The sequence below is a fragment of the Sapajus apella genome, unplaced genomic scaffold, assembly GCF_009761245.1.
Source record: "Sapajus apella isolate SASKATOON/1434 unplaced genomic scaffold, GSC_monkey_1.0 scaffold205, whole genome shotgun sequence".
Lineage (NCBI taxonomy): Eukaryota > Metazoa > Chordata > Mammalia > Primates > Cebidae > Sapajus > Sapajus apella.
In genome coordinates this window covers 711,336-731,099 of record NW_022437145.1, presented here as the reverse complement: position 1 = coordinate 731,099, position 19,764 = coordinate 711,336, and the positions used below count along the sequence as shown (strand labels likewise).

The following is a 19,764-nucleotide window of genomic DNA, read 5'->3' as shown; positions in this document are numbered from 1 at the left end:
GGTCAGAAATGTCTCCTGTTCTTACGTATTCCTCCCCCCGTGGGCGGCCCCTGCTCTCGCCAGCCTCCCGTGCTCTTGGCATTGGTGGAAACGTCTTTCTGCTTTCATTGTCCATGTTTGGAACAGCCCAGGGAAAAGCACTTGTGTAAAGAACCAAGCTGGCCCTCCTGATGTCATCCCTGGGGGCTGCAGCCAGGCACATCTGAGCAAGCGGCATCGGGGTGGGAGAAGGCTTGGGCATCATGCGGCTGGAAGTTCCGATGCCTGCCCCACAGAACTGCCCTGATCCTGGGCAAGTTGTTTTGCTTCCTGGGGCTGTGGTCTTCTCTTTTGTACAATTGGGATCATCATATTTATCTGGTGAATGAAGGGACACCGCAAAGAAGGGAGGTCAGCGCTCAGCACATGCTGAAACTCACACGTTCTCGCCTGCATCCGCCACGTACCAGGTGCCTCCAGCTCCACCACTGATCACCACACCCCAGCCCCTTTCCTCTGTCACTCCAGACACGCAGGCAGATGTGTGCGTGCCCAGTGTGCCGAGGGTGAAAGGCTCCGAGTCTGCTGGGGACGGGGTCCTAGCAGCAAACAATTCCTGTCCCAGGCTGACGCTGCTAGGGAACAGAGGCTGTGACCTGCAGCCAGTGGGGAAGCAGCCCACATGTCTCACACTGGGAGGTCGAGGGAGCTAAGGTTTAGGGAAGCCACGGGGAAGAGCTGATGTTAGAGATGGACTGGAGAGGAGGCATCCCCTGGACCTCTGCAGGGGACCCACAGAGACCCTTGCTGAGCGAATGATGGGCAGCCTGCCTTTCACACCCCCTAGGTGTTTGGCCCTCTCTGGGGCTGTGAACATGAGGCTCCTGCCCTTCACCCCAGCCTCCCTACCAACTCCCACCAAAAAACCTACTCTTTGGTAAATACGTGATTAAGGGATTCTCAGAATATTCTAGACAAGTTTGTGTGAACATGCTTGTGGTCATTTTAAAACTGTTCCAGGCCAGGTGAGGTGGCTCATGCCTGTAATCCCAGCACTCTGGGAGGCCGAGGTGGGCGGATCATGAGGTCAAGAGTTTGAGACCAGCCTGGCCAGCATGGTGAAACCCCGTCTCTAATAAAACTACAAAAATTAGCCGGGCATGGTGGCATGCACCTGTAATCAATCCCAGCTACTGAGGTAGGAGAATCGCTTGAACCTCCTACCTCAAGGGAGGTGGAGGTTGCAGTGAGCCGAGATCACGCCACTGCACTCCAGTCTGGCGACAGAGTGAGACTCCGTCTCAAAAAAAAAAGTGTATCAGAAGTGAGAGGCTAAACCAGAGCCCGAAGTTACTCATGGAAATCCCATGACCCCTCTGCATGGTCACCAGTGTCTCCTGGACAGGGACCCAGCTGCAAAGAGCCCGAGAAGGGGTGAAGCCCACTGGGGCTTGGACTGGGTCCCCACCCCCAGCTCTTCTTCGGGCTGTGTGGCCTGGACCAGTCTCAGTGCCAGGTTCCTCATCTGGCGGCCACCCCTGCTGAGCTGTTCCCGCTTTGCTTCTGAGCGGAAGGTTGGGGCTGCCAGGGAGGAGTTTCGTGGGGAAAGCAAAGGGGAAGCTGTCAGCGCCGGCTGCCAGCCGTCCCCTCCTGTGAACTAAAGAGTCGCCTTGGACAGGCAGGCCCCCGGATGGAGAGCCAGCCTCCGAGGTGGTGGGCACTGCCCGGCTCCGCACACCCTCCCAGGCCCCCCACGGCCCCCCAGCTCCTCCTTGGCCTGCTGCTGTTGCCCGGGACCCTGCAACTGGCAGGTATAGCATCCATCCTTCTCTCTACTCTCTCGCTCCAGAACATCAGAGCGGCTTTCATCCAGCCCCGTGCTGCTAATTCCCAGGGACCTGTCTCTGGGGATTTGCTGGTTGTCATTTGAACGCTGCAGACTTCACAGGGGAAGCCTTCAGGGACTGAGAAGATGTTTAGCTAATGCCTCGCCAAGGTGGCTTTTAAAGGGGCGGGGGACAGCTTCCCCCCAGCAGTCTGGCCTCCTGGCCCTTAAACAAGGAGGGTGGGCGCTGTGTGGCTGGGGTCAGGAACTCGGGCAGTGGGGAAGGACGGCTCCCCACCCGAGGAATCTCATGCGGTTGATGCGGTGGAGCCCGCGTTGAACCTGGCAAGAGGCGGGGCCTCGCTTGGGGGTTGTTGCCAGTGTTGGCCAGGGAGAGAGGGGGATACCAGGGCCAGCAACCAGGAGCTGCGCCCAGAGGCACAGAACTGTCAGTCATTAGAAAGGGTCGTACCTCCCGGTTCCTGAAATAAAGTAGAGGCCAAGTGTTTCAGGATGTGAGCATGTGTCTTTCCACGCCAGCGGCGCTCCTTTCCTGGTCCCAGGCTCTCTCGGAAGAAGCTGCGTGGCCAGAATCCGAGCCAGGCTGTGGGGTATGTGGCCTCAGGGCCAGTTCATCAGGCTAGGGAAGGGCCAGGAGGGTCCCATTCCAGGGATGCCAGCACCAGGGCTCAGTGAGTTCTGCCAGGTTCTCTCTGCCCCTCCTTGGCAGGGCAGCAGCCAACCCTTCCTCTGGTCGAAGGGTGGCCTCCACTGTGGAGCTGCTTTCCCTTCTATTCTCTTAGAGTTGATGAGGCTTCCAGGAGCTGCCCCATCTGTCCTGCTGCACCCCCTCTCACTACCACGAATTGGCCTTTCTGGGGCCCTTAACAGGGCAGCCACTAGCCACCTTGGGGCACACCTTGGGGCCACTATTGTCCTCACCTGCACCATTTTAAGGACAGGGAAAAGGAAGCCCAGGGAGGCCAGTTCATTTGCTTAAGGCTGTTATAAGTAAAATTATCAGTACCGCAAAAGAAGTAGCACTCGAATATAAATTTCTTCAGCAAGGGTGCAGCTCAGCCAGGCACGGTGGCTCACGCCTGTAATCCCAGCACTTTGGAGGCTAAGGCAGGTGGATCACGAGGTCAGGAGCTCGAGACCAGCCTGACCAATATGATGAAACACCATCTTATTAAAAAACAAACAAAAAAAATTAGTTGGGGATGGTGGCACATGCCTGTAATCCCAGCTACTCAGTAAACTGAGGCAGGAGGATCGCTTGAACCTGGAGGCAGAGGTTGCAGTAAGCCGAGATCGTGCCACTGCACTCCAGCCTGGGAGACAGAGCGAGGCTTGGTCTCAAAAAAAAAAAAAAAAAATAGTGGTTCACAGATGGAGCAACAGTGAGCACACACACAGGTAAGGGAGGGAAGGGGCACTTACGCCTGACACAGATTGCTCTACTGCTGTGTCATTCCCCTATTAAATTCCCTTTTATAACAAGCCTAGCTGGTAAGTGAGGCCAGGCTCAGCCCCAGGTTGGCCTCAGCCCCAAGCTGAGCCCCTCAGCCAGTGGGCTCAGGGGCTCCTCTTACCTTTGCAAAGAATGTTCTTCCCGAGAAACTTACCCTGGGGAGGCAAGGGCTGGCCTGTGCGAACCTCCCTAGCTGGAGCCAGAGCCCAGGACACCGTCTCCTGTAATCCTGTGGCCACCCCCGCCCACACCACAGACTGTTGGTGCAAACACAGCCAGACCCGGGAAATGCAGCCTGTTGATGTCCATGTGTCTCATCTCACTGTCATTTTTAATTTAATTTCTCCCCAATTTCCATCCTTTCCCTTTGTGTGATTCGTCCTCCCCAGAAGACACCCAGTGCACCCTGGTAACCGAGTGGTGAAAGAGGCTTTGGGGGTGTTACTGAGGAAAAGCTCTTTTGTAACAGTCTCAACTACAAACAAAAACAGATTCCCCAGCACCACCCCCTCCCACCCAGTATTGCAACAAACATTATACAAAAGAGAAACTGTTCTTTCACAAGAGGTGAAAACACCCTTAGGTGTCCTAGAGTCCCTTGGAGCAGCAGACAGCCCCCACCCACTTTTTTTTTTTTTTGAGATGGAGTTTCACTATTGTCACCCAGGCTGGAGTGCAGTGGCGTGATCTCGGCTCACTGCAACCTCCACCTCCTGGGTTCAGGTGATTCTTCTCCCTTTGCCTCCCAAGTAGCTGGCACTACAGGCACCTACCACCACAGCTGGCTAATTTTTGTATTTTAGTGGAGACAGGGTTTTGCCATGTTGGCCAGGCTGGTCTTGAACTCCTGACCCCAGGTGATCTGTTTGCCTCAGCCTCCCAAAGTGCTGTGATTACAGGTGTGAGCCACCATGCCTGGCCTGTTTTTATCTTTTTGTGGTAGGGTCCTCTGTCTCCAAGGCTGGAGTACAGTGGCGTAATCTCAGCTCACTGCAACCTCTGCCTCTTGGGTTCAAGTGATCCTCCCACCTCAGCCTTCCAAGTAGCTGGGATTACAAGCATAAGCCATCACACCTGGTGAATTTCTGTATTTTCAGTAGAGTCTGGGTTTCAACATGTTGGCCAGGCTGGTATCAAACTCCTGACCTCAGGCGATCCGCCCTCCTCAGCCTCCCAAAGTGCTGATATTGTAAGCACGAGCCACTGAGCCTGGCCCAGTTTCAATTTGAGCTCTGCTACTCACCCGGGCGCCCTGGGCAGATCGCTCATATCACTATGCCTCCTCTGTTAAATGGATGTGATAGCGCTGCCCGCCTCATAGCACATCCTGAGGACTGAGAGCCCAGCATGTGATTAGAGCTCAGTGAGCGTCAGCCGCCTGCCAGCCTCGCCAGAGCCATGGAGACTTGAGATTGATGAGCCCACGGCCTCCAGCTCATCCGGGGTGCCCGCCCCGCTCCCAGCCATCTTCCTCCTCCCAGTTGAGTCGGGACTCCGGCCTGCCCTCTGGCTTTTTGATCCCTCTGCAAAGTCTGCTTTTCTCAAAGGCAGCCACTGGTGGTATCCCCAAGAGGGGAATTGTTGCGGGCTTGGCTTTTCTGGGAGCAGCTGCAGCCCGGCTTCCGTGGGCCTCCGTCGTCCCTTTGGGGCTGGACAGACCTGAGTTCCAGGCCTGCCTCCTTCTGGTGACCGCTGTGGGCCTCAGACAATGACTTAACCTCTCTGCACCTTAGTGTCCTCTGCAAATGTCAGTCCCCTCTCTCTTTGTGGCCTTTTCAGAACTCTGGGCTGTATTTATCTCTCAAATATCCATTGAGAAGGACCGGTTCTAGGCACCTGGAGTGGGGGAACCCAGAGGTGAACAAGCCACGGGCCCCACTCTCAGCCTGGTGGGATCATGAACCTCAGCGGAAATTCCAGACAGGTTTGCTCTGGACCCAGGTGCCATCGTGCTCTTTGTTGTTTAAAAGATGTACCAGGCCGGGCGCGGTGGCTCATACCTATAATCCCAGCACTTTGGGAGGCCAAGACAGTGGATCACCTGAGGTCAGGAGTTCAAGACCAGCCTGGCCAACCTGGTGAAACCCCGTCTCTACTAAAAATACAAAAATTAGCTGGGCGTGGTGGTGCGTGCCTGTAATCCCAGCTACTCGGGAGGCTGAAGCAGGAGAATCGCTTTAACCTGGGAGGTGGAAGTTGCAGTGAGCTGAGATCACACCACTGCACTCCAGCCTGGGTGACAGAGTGGACTCGTCTCAAAATAATAATAATAATAAAATAAAAGATGTTCAGGAGCCCCCGCCTGCTCCAGGCTGAGACCTCCTGCCTCCCTTCCCGCCTTTCCGGACCTCTGTCCGGAAGAGCCTCTGTTTTTCATCTTTGTCTAACCCCAATAAAGGGTTTTTGAGGCAGAGGCAGGCAGGAGAGGTAGGGGAGTGCTGGGAAGGCTGCCGAGGAGTGGGGGCAGAGTGGGAGGTGCCTGAGGGAATGAGGGCTGAGAGCCCAAAGGCAGGGCCGGGAGGCCCGGGAGAGGCTCAGCTTTACCGGAGGGGAAGCCTGACACAGCCGAGGGATACAGATTGTCATTGGGCAGATCACAAACACCTCTCAAATAGGGGTCCACGAAGCATCCCAGCAGGTCCTATCTCACTGCTTTCTCCTCTGTCATTGTGAACTGTCACATAGAAAAACACCGTGGTGCCTGGTGAGCAATAGAAAACAAAGTCCCAGGTGACTCCCACCAGGTCAAGAATGAGAACATCCCCGTGGCTTAGGCACCCGCCCCCTGCAAAAGGTACCCCCATCCCAGCTGGTAGGGTGATCACTTACTGGCATTTCTTCATAATTTTATCATTAGGACACATCCCTAAACCCTATGGACTAGCTTCACCTGTTTGTGAGCTTTGAGTAATTGAAGGATATGTATGTGTTCTCCTGTGACCTGCTCCTCTCATTCAGCATTATGTTTGCCAAGATTCATCCACTCCACTGTGTGGCTGAAGTTCGTTTTTGTTGCTATGGATAGAGCAAGAATTGAAACCATGACCGGTGGGCTAGACCCAGCCCACAGCCTCTCGTATGGCCTGTGAATTATGAATGGTTTTTATATTTTTAAGTGGTTGAAAAAATCAAAAGGGAATGTGCGGACTCACGTGGCTTCTAATCCTTGACTCCCAGCACGGGGCTGGCACCCAGCAGCTGCTCAGGAAATGGTGACAATCAAGGATGAATTAAGCTCTGAGCAGGGTGGAGACGCGATGCCACAGGAGGGGCGCCTGGGGGAGGAGATGGGATGGCTGAGTGGTCGTCCTGGTACAAGGTGGGGCTGGCGCAAGCCCCTCTGCCCTCCCTGAGCCCCAGCTCCTCTCCAGCGTGGGTAGGGTAATGAGAACCTCCCTGTGTAGTGAATGGGAGAGAGGACACAGGCATCCTGGGAAAATGTGGATCCAGAGGCAGGATCTGTCCCTCTGCTTGCTCCTCGTGGATCTAAGCAAGGCCGTATCCTAGTGGGGACACGGGCAACAGGACCTGGATGGGACTGAAGCCAGAGAAAGGGACCAGGTGAGCCTGGTGAGAGGGAGGGGAGGGAGATGGACATGAAATTGACAGGGAGGGCACCTGGCCTCCCGGTGAGGTCTGAGCTGCCTTGATTTGGGTCCTAGGAGCCTTTGGCCAAATCACCGGAGTATGTTGAGCCTCCATGAACCCCTCTGTCTGGGCGCTCAGCATCCTCCCAGGCAGCAGCAGAAAGGCACTTCCAGCACCATGATGCCTCAGGGCCTGGCACCTGGGACCCCTCAAGGAGGGTCTGTGAGTTTTGGCCCTGGGGACAGGGCTTGAGGGCACAGCGCTCACCTTCGGTCCTGGGTAGTGGGTGACCTGCCCGACAGGCTCCTCAGGGCCCAGCCACTGGCCCCACCTACTCCTCTGCACCCTGAGACTCAGGTCCTTGCAGGCCAAGGGGCTTACCATGGCCTCCCCAGTCCTCCTGCAGGCAATGGGTGATTCACTGTCCCTGGACACAATCAGGCCGCAGCCCCGAAGGCGCCTTTGCCAGAACAGAGCTCCTGGAGGGCCAGGCCCTGTCTGAGCTGGTTCTCTGAGGCTGCATCCAGCATCAGACAGGCACAGAGGAAAGGCTGCAGAGTCTTGGCTGGGACGTGATGTGCTTGGCTTCTGCGGGTCCGTTTGGTGAGTGGCTGCACCTGAGGGCTTCATTCTAGGGCTTGGGGGCTGTGCAGGGTGCCCAGAAGAGGTGGAAGAGGCGGAATGCTGACCCTGGCTGAGTTCCCCACACACCCTACTGCATGTGCTAGGGTGGAGGAAGGGCAGGGCCTGGGCCAGATCTGTGCTTGCTGCTGGTGAGCCAGGGGTCAGGGGTCCACAGAGCATAACCGCAAACAGCCTCACTGCCATCAGCAAGCCCCTAGCCCCGGTGCACCCAGATGAGACTCTCCCGAGCCCCGGGCTGCCCTTCCTTCCTGGGCTTCTACTCCTTATGGTGGCCACACCCACCTCTGAGGCTGGCTGGAGGCCAAGGACGCCCTGTCCCTGGAGAAGCCAGCCACGCCCACTGCCCTGAGCCTTTGCTCTACACTGCTCCCTGGATCTGGAGGGTGTCCTCTCACTTGCCCACCTGGTGATACCCAAGCTGTCTGTCAAGGTCAAACTCATAGGCTCTTCTGTAGTACCCCCTAGGGGCCCCTCCTTGCTCCGAGCAAGCCCAGTCCCTCTCCCTCTCCCCTGAGGTGTCACCTGTGGTCCCGAGCACACAGGCGCTCCGAGATACGTGGGCATGACTGAGCTCACTGGAGGCAGGTGAAGCTGTGGGCAGAGCCAAGGAACAAGCATCCGACTTTATGCGGCAGGCTGTGTGAGAAAAGCTGGGGAAGTGCAGATAGCGCAGGCTCAGGAAGCCTGGGGATGGAGGTGGAGAGGAGGAAGGTCAAAGAGAGAGGGTCTGCAGGATTCGGGGCGAGGCCAGAAACCTCGGGACCCACCAGCATCTTTGCTAATCTCCTTGGTGGCAGCAGAGCCAGCCCGCTGAAAGCATCCCGTGGTGGGCAGGAGGAGGCGGGACGGGGATGGAAGTGGGGAGCTGGCAGGGTGGAGGAAGTCGAAGGGGAGGAGGGGAGGACAGAGGGGAGGGCGGAGGACTGGAGAGGTTGTGTGCCTGGAGGCTCAGTGATCTTGGGGGAGGTAGAGATTTAAGAGGAGTCAGGATAAAAGTAAGCTCGCCAAGTTGTCCAGGGAAAGGAGTGAGTGTGTTGACAGCCAGAAGCATGTATATTTTAAAAGAAGGCTGAAGTATAACAGATCCCACAGAAGAAATCACTAATGTGAGGGAGGGTCTCAGGGGCTGAGGGAGACCAGAATTCTAGTATTTCTCTTGTCCTTGTTCTAAAATGCAAATGTGGGCTGGGTTCCGTGGCTCATGCCTGTAATACCAGCACTTTGGGAGGCCAAGGTGGGCTGATCACCTGAGGTCTGGAGTTCAAGACCAGCCTGGCCAACATGGTGATACCCTCTTCTCTACCAAAAATATAAAAAATAAGCCAGACATGGTGGCACATGCATGTAATCCCAGCTACTTGGGAGGCTGAGGCAGGAGAATTGCTTGAATCTGAGAGATGGATGTTGCTGTGAGTCAAGATTGCACCACCGCACTCCAGCCTGGATGACAGAGCAAGACTCTGTCTCAGAAAAAAATATATGCATAGATAAATAATATAGAAACATGATCATATGACTTCCCAATTTCAAAGTCCTTAGCCAGGTGCGCTGGCTCACACCTTTAATCCCAGCACTTTGGGAGGCCGAGGAGGCTGGATTGCCAGAGCTCAGGAGTTCGAGACCAGCCTGGGCCACTCAGTGAAATCCCGTCTCTACTAAAATACAAAAAATTAGCAAGGTGAAAAAAAAAAAAATTAGCAAGGTGTAGCAACAGGCACCTATAGTCCCAGCCACTCAGGAAGCTGAGGCAGGAGAATTGCTAGAACCCAGGAGGCGGAGGTTGCTGTGAGCCAGGATTGCACCACTGCATTCCAGCCTGGGCAACAAAGCGAGACTGTCTCAAAAAAAAAAAACCCTCAGAGGCTCCACCAGGTTTCCAGGGCAGTGTTCTAACTGACCTCCCTCTCTGAGGCATCCTCTTGTACCCCCCTCCCAGACACAAATCCTTCCTTTCAACTCCACCAAGGTGCACTGCCCATTTCAAGGATTTGAGAAGCTTCAGCTGAGAACTTTCTTGCATTTAAAACCTCGCTCCACACCCCTCCCCCAATTGTCTGCCTCCTGCTCTTCTCTTCCAAGTTTCAGCTTCCTAAAGGGATGGGGAGAAAGATAGCAAAATGCTCACAGCTGTGAGGTCCGCGTGGCAGAACTGTTCCGCTGAATAAGTTCAGCTTGCTGCTTGAGATTGTGCTGTCATTTCTAAAATGTCTTTTTTTTTGTTTGCATGTTTGTTTTTTAAGAGATGGGGTCTCAGCACGTGTGGTGGCTCACACCTGCAATCCTAGCACTTTGGAAGGCTGAGGTAGGCAGATCACTGCCTCAGTGGTCAGAAGTTTGAGACCAACCTGGCCAAGACGATGAGGTCATGAAGTCAGGAGTTTGAGACCAGCCTGGCCAACGTGGTGAAACCCCGCCTCTACTAAAAATACAAAAATTAGCTGGGCGTGGTGGCACGTGCCTGTAATCCCAGCTACGCCGGAAGCTGAGGCAGGAGAATTGCTTGAACCCAGGAGGCAAAGGTTGCAGTGAGCTGAGATTGTGCCACTGCTCTCCAGCCTGGGCAACAAAGTGAGACTCCATCTCAAAAAAAAAAAAAAAAAAAAAAGACAAGAGGGATGGGGTTTCACACTGTCACCCAGGCTGGAGCGTGGTGGTGGTGCAGCCATGGCTCACTGCAGCCTCAAACCCCTGAGCTCAAATGATTCTCTCACCTCAGCTTCCAGAGTAGCTGGAATTGCAGGCACCACCACCTTGCCCAGCCCATTTTAATTTTATTTATTTATTTTTCCAGAAACGGGGGCTTGCTATGTTGCCCAAGCTGGCCTTGAATTTCTAAGCTCAAGTAATCCTCCCACCTTGGCCTCCCAAAGTGTTCGGCATTTCTAGACTTTCTAGTGAACATGTTTCACTTTGTTAGTAGGAGGTGGACTGGCCTTGACTTTTAAAACAGGCAAAAAGAATTCTAATTTAAACAACAAGTAATGACCCACCCTCCAGGGGTTGCCTTTCCAGGGACCCCTTACCCCTCCCATGCTGAGTTGCCCTGTGCCACCCCTAGCTCTGGCAGCCCAGGGTCCTTGCTTTCTCCCACCTCTTTCTGTCTCCATCAGTCGGCTCCCTTCCTGGTGGCAGGACCTGGCCCCCCTTGGTGAGACTTTGAATGGACACACACTCCCTGCTGAAGGAGGCACCCTGGGGGTCTGTTTTCCTCACTTCATTTTGCCCACTCCAGTTCAGAGACAGAAGCAGAGCCCACCTCCACCCTTTTGGCCCTATTGCCACCTTCCACCCCATCCTGATGCCCCATTGAGGGTAGAGAGGCGGGTATGAAAGGAGAGGCTGAGTCCCCTGATGACCCGGGCCGCACACTGCAGAGTTGGAGTGACTTGATCTTCTTTAGACCTTCTTTTTATGTCTGTTTGTTTTTGTTTTTGTTTTGAGACAGAGTCTCGCTCTGTAGCCCAGGCTGGAGTGCGGTGGCATGATATTGGCTCACGGCAACCTCCGCCTCCCGAGTTCAAACGATTCTCCTGCCTCAGCCTCCTGAGTAGCTGGGACTACAGGTGCCTGCCGCCACGCCCAGCTAATTTTTGTATTTTTAGTAAAGACGGGGTTTCACCATGTTGGCCAGGTTGGTCTTGAACTCCTGACCTCAGGTGATCCGACCACTCACCTTTCCAAAGTGCTGAGTTACAGGCATGAGCCACAGAGCCCGGCCTGGACTTTGAAAACAAGCAAAAAGGAGGCCACTGCTGTAAAAACACCAATAGACCCTTGTGAGGCTTATTCCCAATCCAGACCCTGGACATTCTGCACTTGGCCTGTGTTCCTGAGTGACCACCGTGTGCCCTGGTTTGGGGGTCTAGAGGCATGAAAACGAGCCGTGGACGGGCTGTGGAAATGGCCACATCTTGATGCGTCTCTGGAATTTGGAGGTGCTGAAAGATGTGACAGGCTGTCCAATGGCACCATTCCAAAGGCAACGGTGCTAAAAGCGCTGAAATAGTCTCTGTTCAAAGGTCGCCTTCCAAGGCCTGCGACGTGCCCCTCCCTCGCCAGCCAGCCACTCAGCCACACGCCTTCGCATTTGATGCCTGTGTCCTACCCGCCCGCTCGTCTGTGGCATCCTGGGAGTCATGCTTAGGCACATGGCTGGGGCTCTGTGATTAAACCACCAGCCCCGATCGCAGCCTTTCAGATGGGCCTTTAAAAAGGCACAGCTCTGAGAGGTGCCAGAATTAAATTGGAGAGCAAACTCCATCCCTAAAATAAAGACCGTGGGAACTGCTATCTTCTGTGGCTGGGCAATCAAAGTGTTTTCCTTTAAAATCGACCTAAGTCGGAATGGATACCTTTGATCAGCGTGTCTGGGCCCTCATGCCCTTGGCTGACAATGCTCTCTGGATGCCACGTGTGGATTCAGTTCCATGCAGGGGGAGCCAGGATGCAAGCCCTGGCCCATGGCTTGTGCTGAGAGGAGCCTCGGCAGCTGGAGCAGGGCGGGAGGGACCGGGGAGATGGCGGGTGGCTGATTCCTGGGGTGAGAGGAAGCCATGGAAACATTTTCTTTTTTTTTTTTTTTTTTTTTTTTTTTTTGAGACGGAGTTTCACTTTTGTTGCCCAGGCTGCAGTGCAGTGGCTCGACCTCGGCTCATGGCAACCTCTGCCTTCAGGGTTCAAGAAATTCTCCTGCCTCAGCCTCTCGAGTACCTGGGATTATAGCCATGTGCCTCCATACCCAGTTAATTTTTGTATTTTTAGTAGAGACGGGGTTTCACCATGTTAGCCGGGCTGGTCTGCAACTCCTGACCTCAGGTGATCCACCAGCCTCAGCCTCCCAAAGTGCTGGGATTAGAGGCATGAGCCACCTCACCCTGTCACAGGGCCAGTCTGTAGAGGTCTTGTGAGGTCACTTCTGTTTGGGGAGCTGCAGGCTCTGCTGGAGCTGAGGGAACAGTCCCCCAGTGCTTAGGGCCATTTCCGACTAGCATTGCCCCCAGGCCGCTGCGTGTCGCTGGCCCTGTCTACTTATTACACGACCCAAATTTAAGGAAACAGCCTCTGAATTTCTGACTCCCTTTAAAAAAGTATATTTCTTTCCAGGCGGGGCATGGTGGTTCACGCCTGTACTCCCAGCACTTTGGGAAGCTGAGGTGGGTGGATCACAAGGTCAGGAGTTTGAGACAAGCCTATCCTGGTCAATATGGTGAAACCTGTCTCTCTTAAAAAAAAAAAAAAAGAAGTATATTTCTTTCCTTTGAGAATTTTTTCTCTTGCTTGCTTTGAGGGGTTTGTTTGAGATGGAGGTTCACTCTTTTACCTAGGCTGGAGTACAGTGTTGTGATCTCGGCTCACTGCAACATCCGCCTCCTGGGTTCAAGCGATTCTCCTGAGTACCTGGGATTAAAGGTGCCCCCCACCATGCCCAGCTAATTTTTGTATTTTTAGTAGAGACAGGGTTTCACCATGTTGGCCAGGATGGTCAAATTCCTGGCCTCTGGTCATCCACTCACCTCGGCCTCCCAAAGTGCTGAGATTACAGGCATGAGCCACCACACCTGGCCTGTTGGTTTTTTGAGACAGGGTCTCTTTCTGTCACCCAGGCTGGAGTGCAGTGGCATGATCATAGCTCAATGCAGCCTTGAATTCCCAGGCTCAAGTGATCCTTGAATAGCTAGGGCTATAGGCATGTCATCACACCTGGCTAATTTATTTATTTATTTAGTAGAGACAGTGTCTCGCTATAGGTCTTAAAGCCCTGGGCTCAGGAGATCCTCCCACCTCAGCCTCCTAAATTGCTGAGATTCCAGGCGTGACCACCACACCCAGTCTGAGGTTTTAAAATTGTCATTGGCCGGGCGCGGTGGCTCAAGCCTGTAATCCCAGCACTTTGGGAGGCTGAGGTGGGTGGATCACGAGGTCAAGAGATCAAGACCATCCTGGTCAACATGGTGAAACCCCGTCTCTACTAAAAATACAAAAAAAATTGGCTGGGCATGGTGGCGCGTGCCTGTAATCCCAGCTACCCAGGAGGCTGAGGCAGGAGAATTGCCTGAACCCAGGAGACGGAGGTTGCGGTGAGCCGAGATCGTGCCATTGCACTCCAGCCTGGGTAACAAGAGCAAAACTCCGTCTCAAAAAAAGAAAAAAAAAAAAAAAAATTGTAGTATAGTATACAGCTAGTGCCCTACTTACGACCATGATTGGTTCCGACAGACTGGTTGTAACACGATTTGGTCGTAGGTTGAGTAGACTGTATGCACGTGGAGATGGTAGTGCTGCCAGAAGCTGGTCCACACTGTTGTACACCCAGCTGGGCAATGTTTGCACTGCCAGACGTGGAACAGTCGTGGCTAGCGATTGTGGTCGTAAAGTCGAATGGTTGTAAGTTGCATAGGTCGTAAGTCGATCAATACCTGTAGTTTAGTACAATATAATGGTTAACAGTGGGGTGGCAGGCGCAGTGACTCATGCCTGTAATCCCAGCACTTTGGGAGGCTGAGGTCGGTGGAGCACCTGAGGTCGGGAGTTTAAGACCACCCCGACCAACATGAAGAAACCCCATCTATACCACAAATACAAAATTAGCTGGGCGTGGTGATGCATGCCTGTAATCCCATCTACTCGGGAGGCTGAGGCAGGAGAATTGCTTGAGCCCCGGATGTGGAGGTTGTGCGGAGCCTAGATCACGACACTGTACTCTAGCCTGGCCAACAAGAGTGAAACTCCATCTCAAAAAAAAAAAGAGAGAGACTGGGGTTACAGACTCAAAGGGACCCAGCTTAAAATCCCATGTCTACCGCCACTGTTTGGGCAAACGTCTTCCCTCCTCTGAGACTCAGTTTTGTCATCTGCTAAAGGCGACACCATTCCCAGGGGACATGGGCTCTTCTGATCACATGGCATAGCAGCAATGCCTGAGAGGCTGTGCTGTGCAGGAAGCCAGACAACCAGGAGTGGCTCAGGAAGGAATCGAGCAAGTCCTGGAGGCAGATGGGGGACCCCCAAAGCCCAGGAGAGGAAGGAGTGGGTAAGACATCCCCCCAGCTGGGATAGCACAGGTGACACAGCCCGACACCTATGCGGGAGTAGGCGAGTGAGGGCCAGAGAGCGGCCGAGCGGGGCTGTGCAGGGCCTGTGAGGCAGGAACTGGATCCTCCAGGCCAGGGACTTTCCATTTTTTTAGCAGTGGCCCAAAGTTAAGAGATGCATGTTTTAGCGTGACCCTGTCTGAACCCAATTGTGTGAATATAACCGAGACCAGAAGGTCGCAAACAGTGCCCTTACTACGCATGAAATGCTTCGTGTTCTTTTTTTTTTTAATTGCTTGTCTTGACCCTGTAAATTGATTTCAGACTCCTTCCTGGGTCTCCTCCAGCAGGGAGCCTCTGCCGGTTCAGGCAGGGCAGGAGCGGGATGAGTTTGTGGATCAGTAGGGGCTCAGAGCCACAGAGGCAGCCCTGGTTGGGCAGGAGAGGGGGCTGGATGGGAGCTGTTGAGATGGAGGGGTGGGGGGCGTGTGCCGGCTGCGGGCAGGTCTGATCCTGAACATCGGTAAGCCACAGGAAAGCTGCCAGGTGGGCACACAAACACGTGGGGGCACATCCCATCAGGGACTCACTCGGCATGGGGTCCCTGTGCCATGGGTGGGAGGATAGTAACTCCGGCCAGCTCTCAAACCCCAAGTTCAAGCAGACACAGATTCATAAGAAGAACTGGAAAAGGAAGGACTCAGGCACCCTCAGGCGGTTGGCAAAGTCTTTCCCAACAAGGGTGGGAGAAGAGGAGCTGGAAGCTGTGGGCAGAGAGCTGTTCACGCCCAGACACCTCACATACCACACCACTGAGGGGACTTCAGCTGGGCCAGGCCAGCGCCCAGGACGGGGATGATGCCCAAGTCTGGGTCAGGAACAGGTCCCTGGGGGTCCTGCTGCGCCTGGACCATCAGGGCCTGTGTCCCCTGTGCTGAGGGCATGTCATTTAACCAGGCAGAAGGGTAGGGCATATCATTTAACCTGGGCTTTCCCAAACCCCCAAATTTGCCTCTTTTTTTTTTTTTTTTTTGAAACAGAGGTAGCTCTTGTTGCCCAGGCTGGAGTACAGTGGCTCGATCTCGGCTCACTGCAACCTCCGCCTCCTGGGTTCAAGCTATTCTCCTGCCTCACACTCCCAAGTATCTGAGACTATAGGCATGTGTCACTACACCCGGCTAATTTTTCGTGTTTTTAGTAGAGATGGGGTTTCACCATGTTGGCCAGGCTGGTCTTGAAGTCCTGACATCATGTGATCTGCCCACATGTGCTGAGGTTACAGGCTTGAGCCACCACACCCAGCTGGCATTTGCCTTTGAAAATCCTCAAGGAGGACTTCCTGCCTTATTCTTGTGCCCTGGAGAAAGGCAGCCTGGCCCTTGGCAAGGAGCTGGGTTCCAGGTCCAGTGAATCCCGCCACAGTCCCTGAAGGTTGGCATTGTTGCTCTCCCTGTGTTGTGGGGAGACACTGAGGTCAGAGAAGTTAAGCCGCCTGCCCAAGGTTGCACAGCCTTGAAGTGGCAGAGCCAGGAGCTGAATCCAGGCCTGTTGCCTCCAGAACCTGGGCTTTCTCCAGACGCCTGCGCTCATCGCTCCTGTTTCTGGCCAGGCCCAAGGCTTCCTCACAGTGTGGGAGAGATTTCTCTGGAGCTGCAGGGAAGTGAGGGATGGGGGGAGTGTACCGCCCCAAAACACAGTCTCCGGTATAGCGGCATAGCAGGGTGGGCAGACTGAGCAGGGTTGCATGGTGCTGCCCAGATGAGATGTCTGTGCTTGCAGCTGTGTGGGGGTGGGGAGGCACAGGGAGGGGCTGAAGGCTCAGAACAAACAGCCAAGCCCTGGGGCGGGGCCCTCCCAGACACCTGTGGCAACCCTGCCTCTGGTGGCCCTGCTGCTCTCTTGCTCGACCCCTCCTCCCCCAAGGTCCTCACCCGGGTGCCCTCTCCCCTCTCCCTGCACCATCCCGTCCACATTCACCAGGCTCAAGAGGCTCCTATCCAGAAATCTCCCCAGGAGCCAAACTCTTCCTGCACCTGCAGCCTTCCCTCCTGGCAGGGCAGAACAGGCCAGGGAGTTCATGTCCTCACCTGCCCCTTCTCACCCTCTGCCCCAACTCTGCTCTCCCCAAGCCCCAGGGGAGCTCCTTGCAGCCACCTCCAGGCCCCGCTCTCCACCAGGTGGGCGAATGGAGAATCCTCCTAAGTTCTCTAAAAGGTTGGGATCCAATCCATCCCCTGCACAGAAAACACCTGGGGCTCCTTGAAATGCTTCCTCCCTGCGCCCCAGGGCCAGTCCCAGCTCCACCTGCCCCAGGTCCCTGGGACCTGGAGAATGACCGGAAAAGCAGCGGGAGCAGGTCCTGGGCCCTCTAGACACCTTGGTATTGGAGGATTTCTCCCGGCAAAACCTAGTTCCTCCAAGTCAAAGTCCTATGGTCACCGAAAGTCACACATGAGTCCCAGTTCTTCACATCTCTAACCCTGTGTAACAGACGAAACTTCAAACTCTGACACTGAAGTGATTCTCCGTGTCACCCGGGTCCCGTGTGAGGGGGAGGGGCGAGGTCCCTCTTCTCTTTCCCGCCCAGACCCCCTCCTTGTTTGTCCCCACTGATCAAGCTGGTGGAGGCAGAAAAGACCTGCCGTGTCAGGTGCGTGGGAGGCTGGCCCGGGCTCTGGGTGCTTGTAGAGCTGGCCTCGTGTCCCGTGGGGCACGTTCATGGCCTGTTCAGGACACCCACGGACGTGCTACAAACAAATGACAGCTGAAAAGCATTTGTGGACTTGGAAATGGCCATGAAACCTATCTTCAGCACCGAGCCATCATGGGGAACCGCTTCTAGTCGGCAGCCAACTAGGGCCTGGACCTCTAGGGCCTGCACCCCTGAAGGGGCCTCTGGAGATGGGGTGGGAGCTGGGCAGTTGCAGGGGACCAGCTCAGGGGTACTGATGCCCAGTGAAAGGAAGGTGCAGGGGAGGCAGTGAGCTACATCCAGAGGCCAGAACCTGGAGGCCTTGGCAGCACCTGCAGACGTCCTCTCCTCTCCCTGGGTTTTTTGGCCTGTTGTCTCCAGACTGTCTGTTGTTATTGATGGAGCTGGTCAGAGACTGCTTCCTCTCTTCACTTTTTAGAGACAGCAGTTTCATCAGAGGTCTGAGGTTCTTGCTCCGAAACCTCTCCCCGCTGTGGCAGACCTGAGCCAGAGCCAAGCGTTTTCATGATCCTAACACTCTGACCTTAAAATAACAAATCCCAAAAGAATACAGAACAATGGCCATCCATTTTTACAGATTTCCCTGGAATTAAAAAGAGCGGCTTAATTGTGATAGCAGAGCTCATCATTTTCTAGAAGGATACTTCAGATGGGGAGAATTTTTAAAGACAATTGGACTGAAGTCTTCCTGCCCAGGAGAAACAGGGAGGTTTCATGGTGCTGACTGTGTATCTGTCCTCCACCTGGAGGGGCCTCTTAGCTACACCATAAGTAGGAGCAGGAGGCCCTGGTGAGGAGATGGAGGTCACAGGTCAAGGGGCCCACAGGGCAGGGGCACAGAGGGGGAAGTGGCCTGTGAGTGTTGTGTGGGGCTGCAGGGTGGGGTCAGTGGTGATGTCATTTGTGGTTCACCCCACTCCTCTTGTCTCGTACAATTTTTTTTTTTTGAGACAGGATTTTGCTTTTGTCGCCCAGGCTGGAGTGCAATGGCACAATCTTGGCTCACTGCAACCTGCGCCTCTCAGGTTCAAACGTTCTCCTGCCTCAGCCTCCCAAGTAGCTGGAATTACAGGCTCCCACCACCATGCCTGGCTAATTTTTGTGTTTTTAGTAGAGATGGGGTTTCACCATGTTTGGCCAGGCTGGTCTTGAACTCCTGACCTCAGGTGATCAGCCCCCCTGGGCCTCCCAAAGTGCTGGGATTACAGGCAGGAAACACTCTGCCCAGCCTAGGGGTGTCTCTTTAGTGGCTCAATAAGAAGTTCAAAATATCAGCGTGGCCAAAGTTTTGAGGGATTAACTGAAGCACAGGGCCGACTCCGTGTCTATCCCGCATCTTCCAGAAGGCTGGCGTCCCTTTGGGACCCCCTTTCCAGAGCTCTGACTCAGAGCTGAACTGAAGAGACCTGGGAAGAGTCAGCCTGGCCTCACTCTAGCCCCACACCACAGGCAGCGCCTGTGCCTCACTTTCCCCAACAAAATAAATCTTGCGGCTCCTCTGAGCATCTCAAACACACTATCTTCTCCCAAGTAACAAGCCGGCCTGCATGTTCTTGGCTGCTGGCTGCCGACCTCAATTTAGAACTGTCTGCTGCTCAGCTGCTAGAGAAGGCAGGGCCTGGAGTGCCTAGGAGCGCTGAAGCTGAGGGGCCTGAGCAGCTGAAGTCTGGGGCAGGGGGTGGCTGCTGCCCCCAGCCCAGGATCCAAACAGCATTTCAGAGGCCTGCAGCAGGGGTTAGAGGCCCCCCAGGGAGGGCTGCTGCTTTGCGAATTTTCAAACTGTTTTCTGAAGTGCCTCTGATGATTGGGGGGGAGGGGTGGCTCCTGCAAAACTGGCCTTGTCACGGTCGGTCCGTTGACATCACGATCACAGCCAAAATGGCCCCACGTGGAGCACCTCTGCGTTGTTGGAAAAACCACTCTCAGGATGTCGCCTGTTATACTAGATAAAAACCTAACTGGCTAGGCGTGGTGGCTCATGTCTGTAATCCCAGCACTTTGGGAAGCTGAGGCAAGTGGATCACCTGAGGTCGGGAGTTCCAGACCAGCCTGACCAACATGGAGAAACCCCATCTCTACTAAAAATACAAAATTAGCCATGTGTGATGGTGCATGCCTGTCATCCCAGCTACTTGGGAGGGGAGGTTGCAGTGAGCCGAAGGGAGCTGAGATCACACCACTGCACTCCAGCCTGGGCAACAAGAGCGAAACTCTGTCTCAAAAAAAAACAAAAACAGGCCGGGCGCGGTGGCTCAAGCCTGTAATCCCAGCACTTTGGGAGGCCGAGGCGGGTGGATCACGAGGTCAAGAGATCAAGACCATCCTGGTCAACATGGTGAAACCCCGTCTCTACTAAAAAAAAAAAAATACAAAAAATTAGCTGGGCATGGTGGCGCGTGCCTGTAATCCCAGCTACTCAGGAGGCTGAGGCAGGAGAATTGCCTGAACCCGGGAGACGGAGGTTGCGGTGAGCCGAGATCGCGCCATTGCACTCCAGCCTGGGTTACAA

General features: G+C 54.6%; 1 protein-coding gene across 2 annotated transcripts in view; it reads left to right on the top strand.

The window, feature by feature from the left end:
- Positions 1–1,232: 1,232 nt before the first annotated feature.
- The window catches only part of NFAM1 (NFAT activating protein with ITAM motif 1), a 44,266-nt gene continuing 25,734 nt past the window's right edge, over positions 1,233–19,764 (top strand). Inside the window, exon 1 of one of the 2 annotated variants that reach the window (XM_032270159.1) lies at positions 1,233–1,790. In XM_032270159.1, coding sequence (XP_032126050.1) covers positions 1,670–1,790 — 121 coding nt within the window. In that variant the 5' untranslated portion in view covers positions 1,233–1,669. Of the gene's footprint in view, positions 1,791–14,088; positions 14,542–19,764 lie in introns of those variants that run through there. The other variant, XM_032270160.1, reaches the window with a different exon arrangement.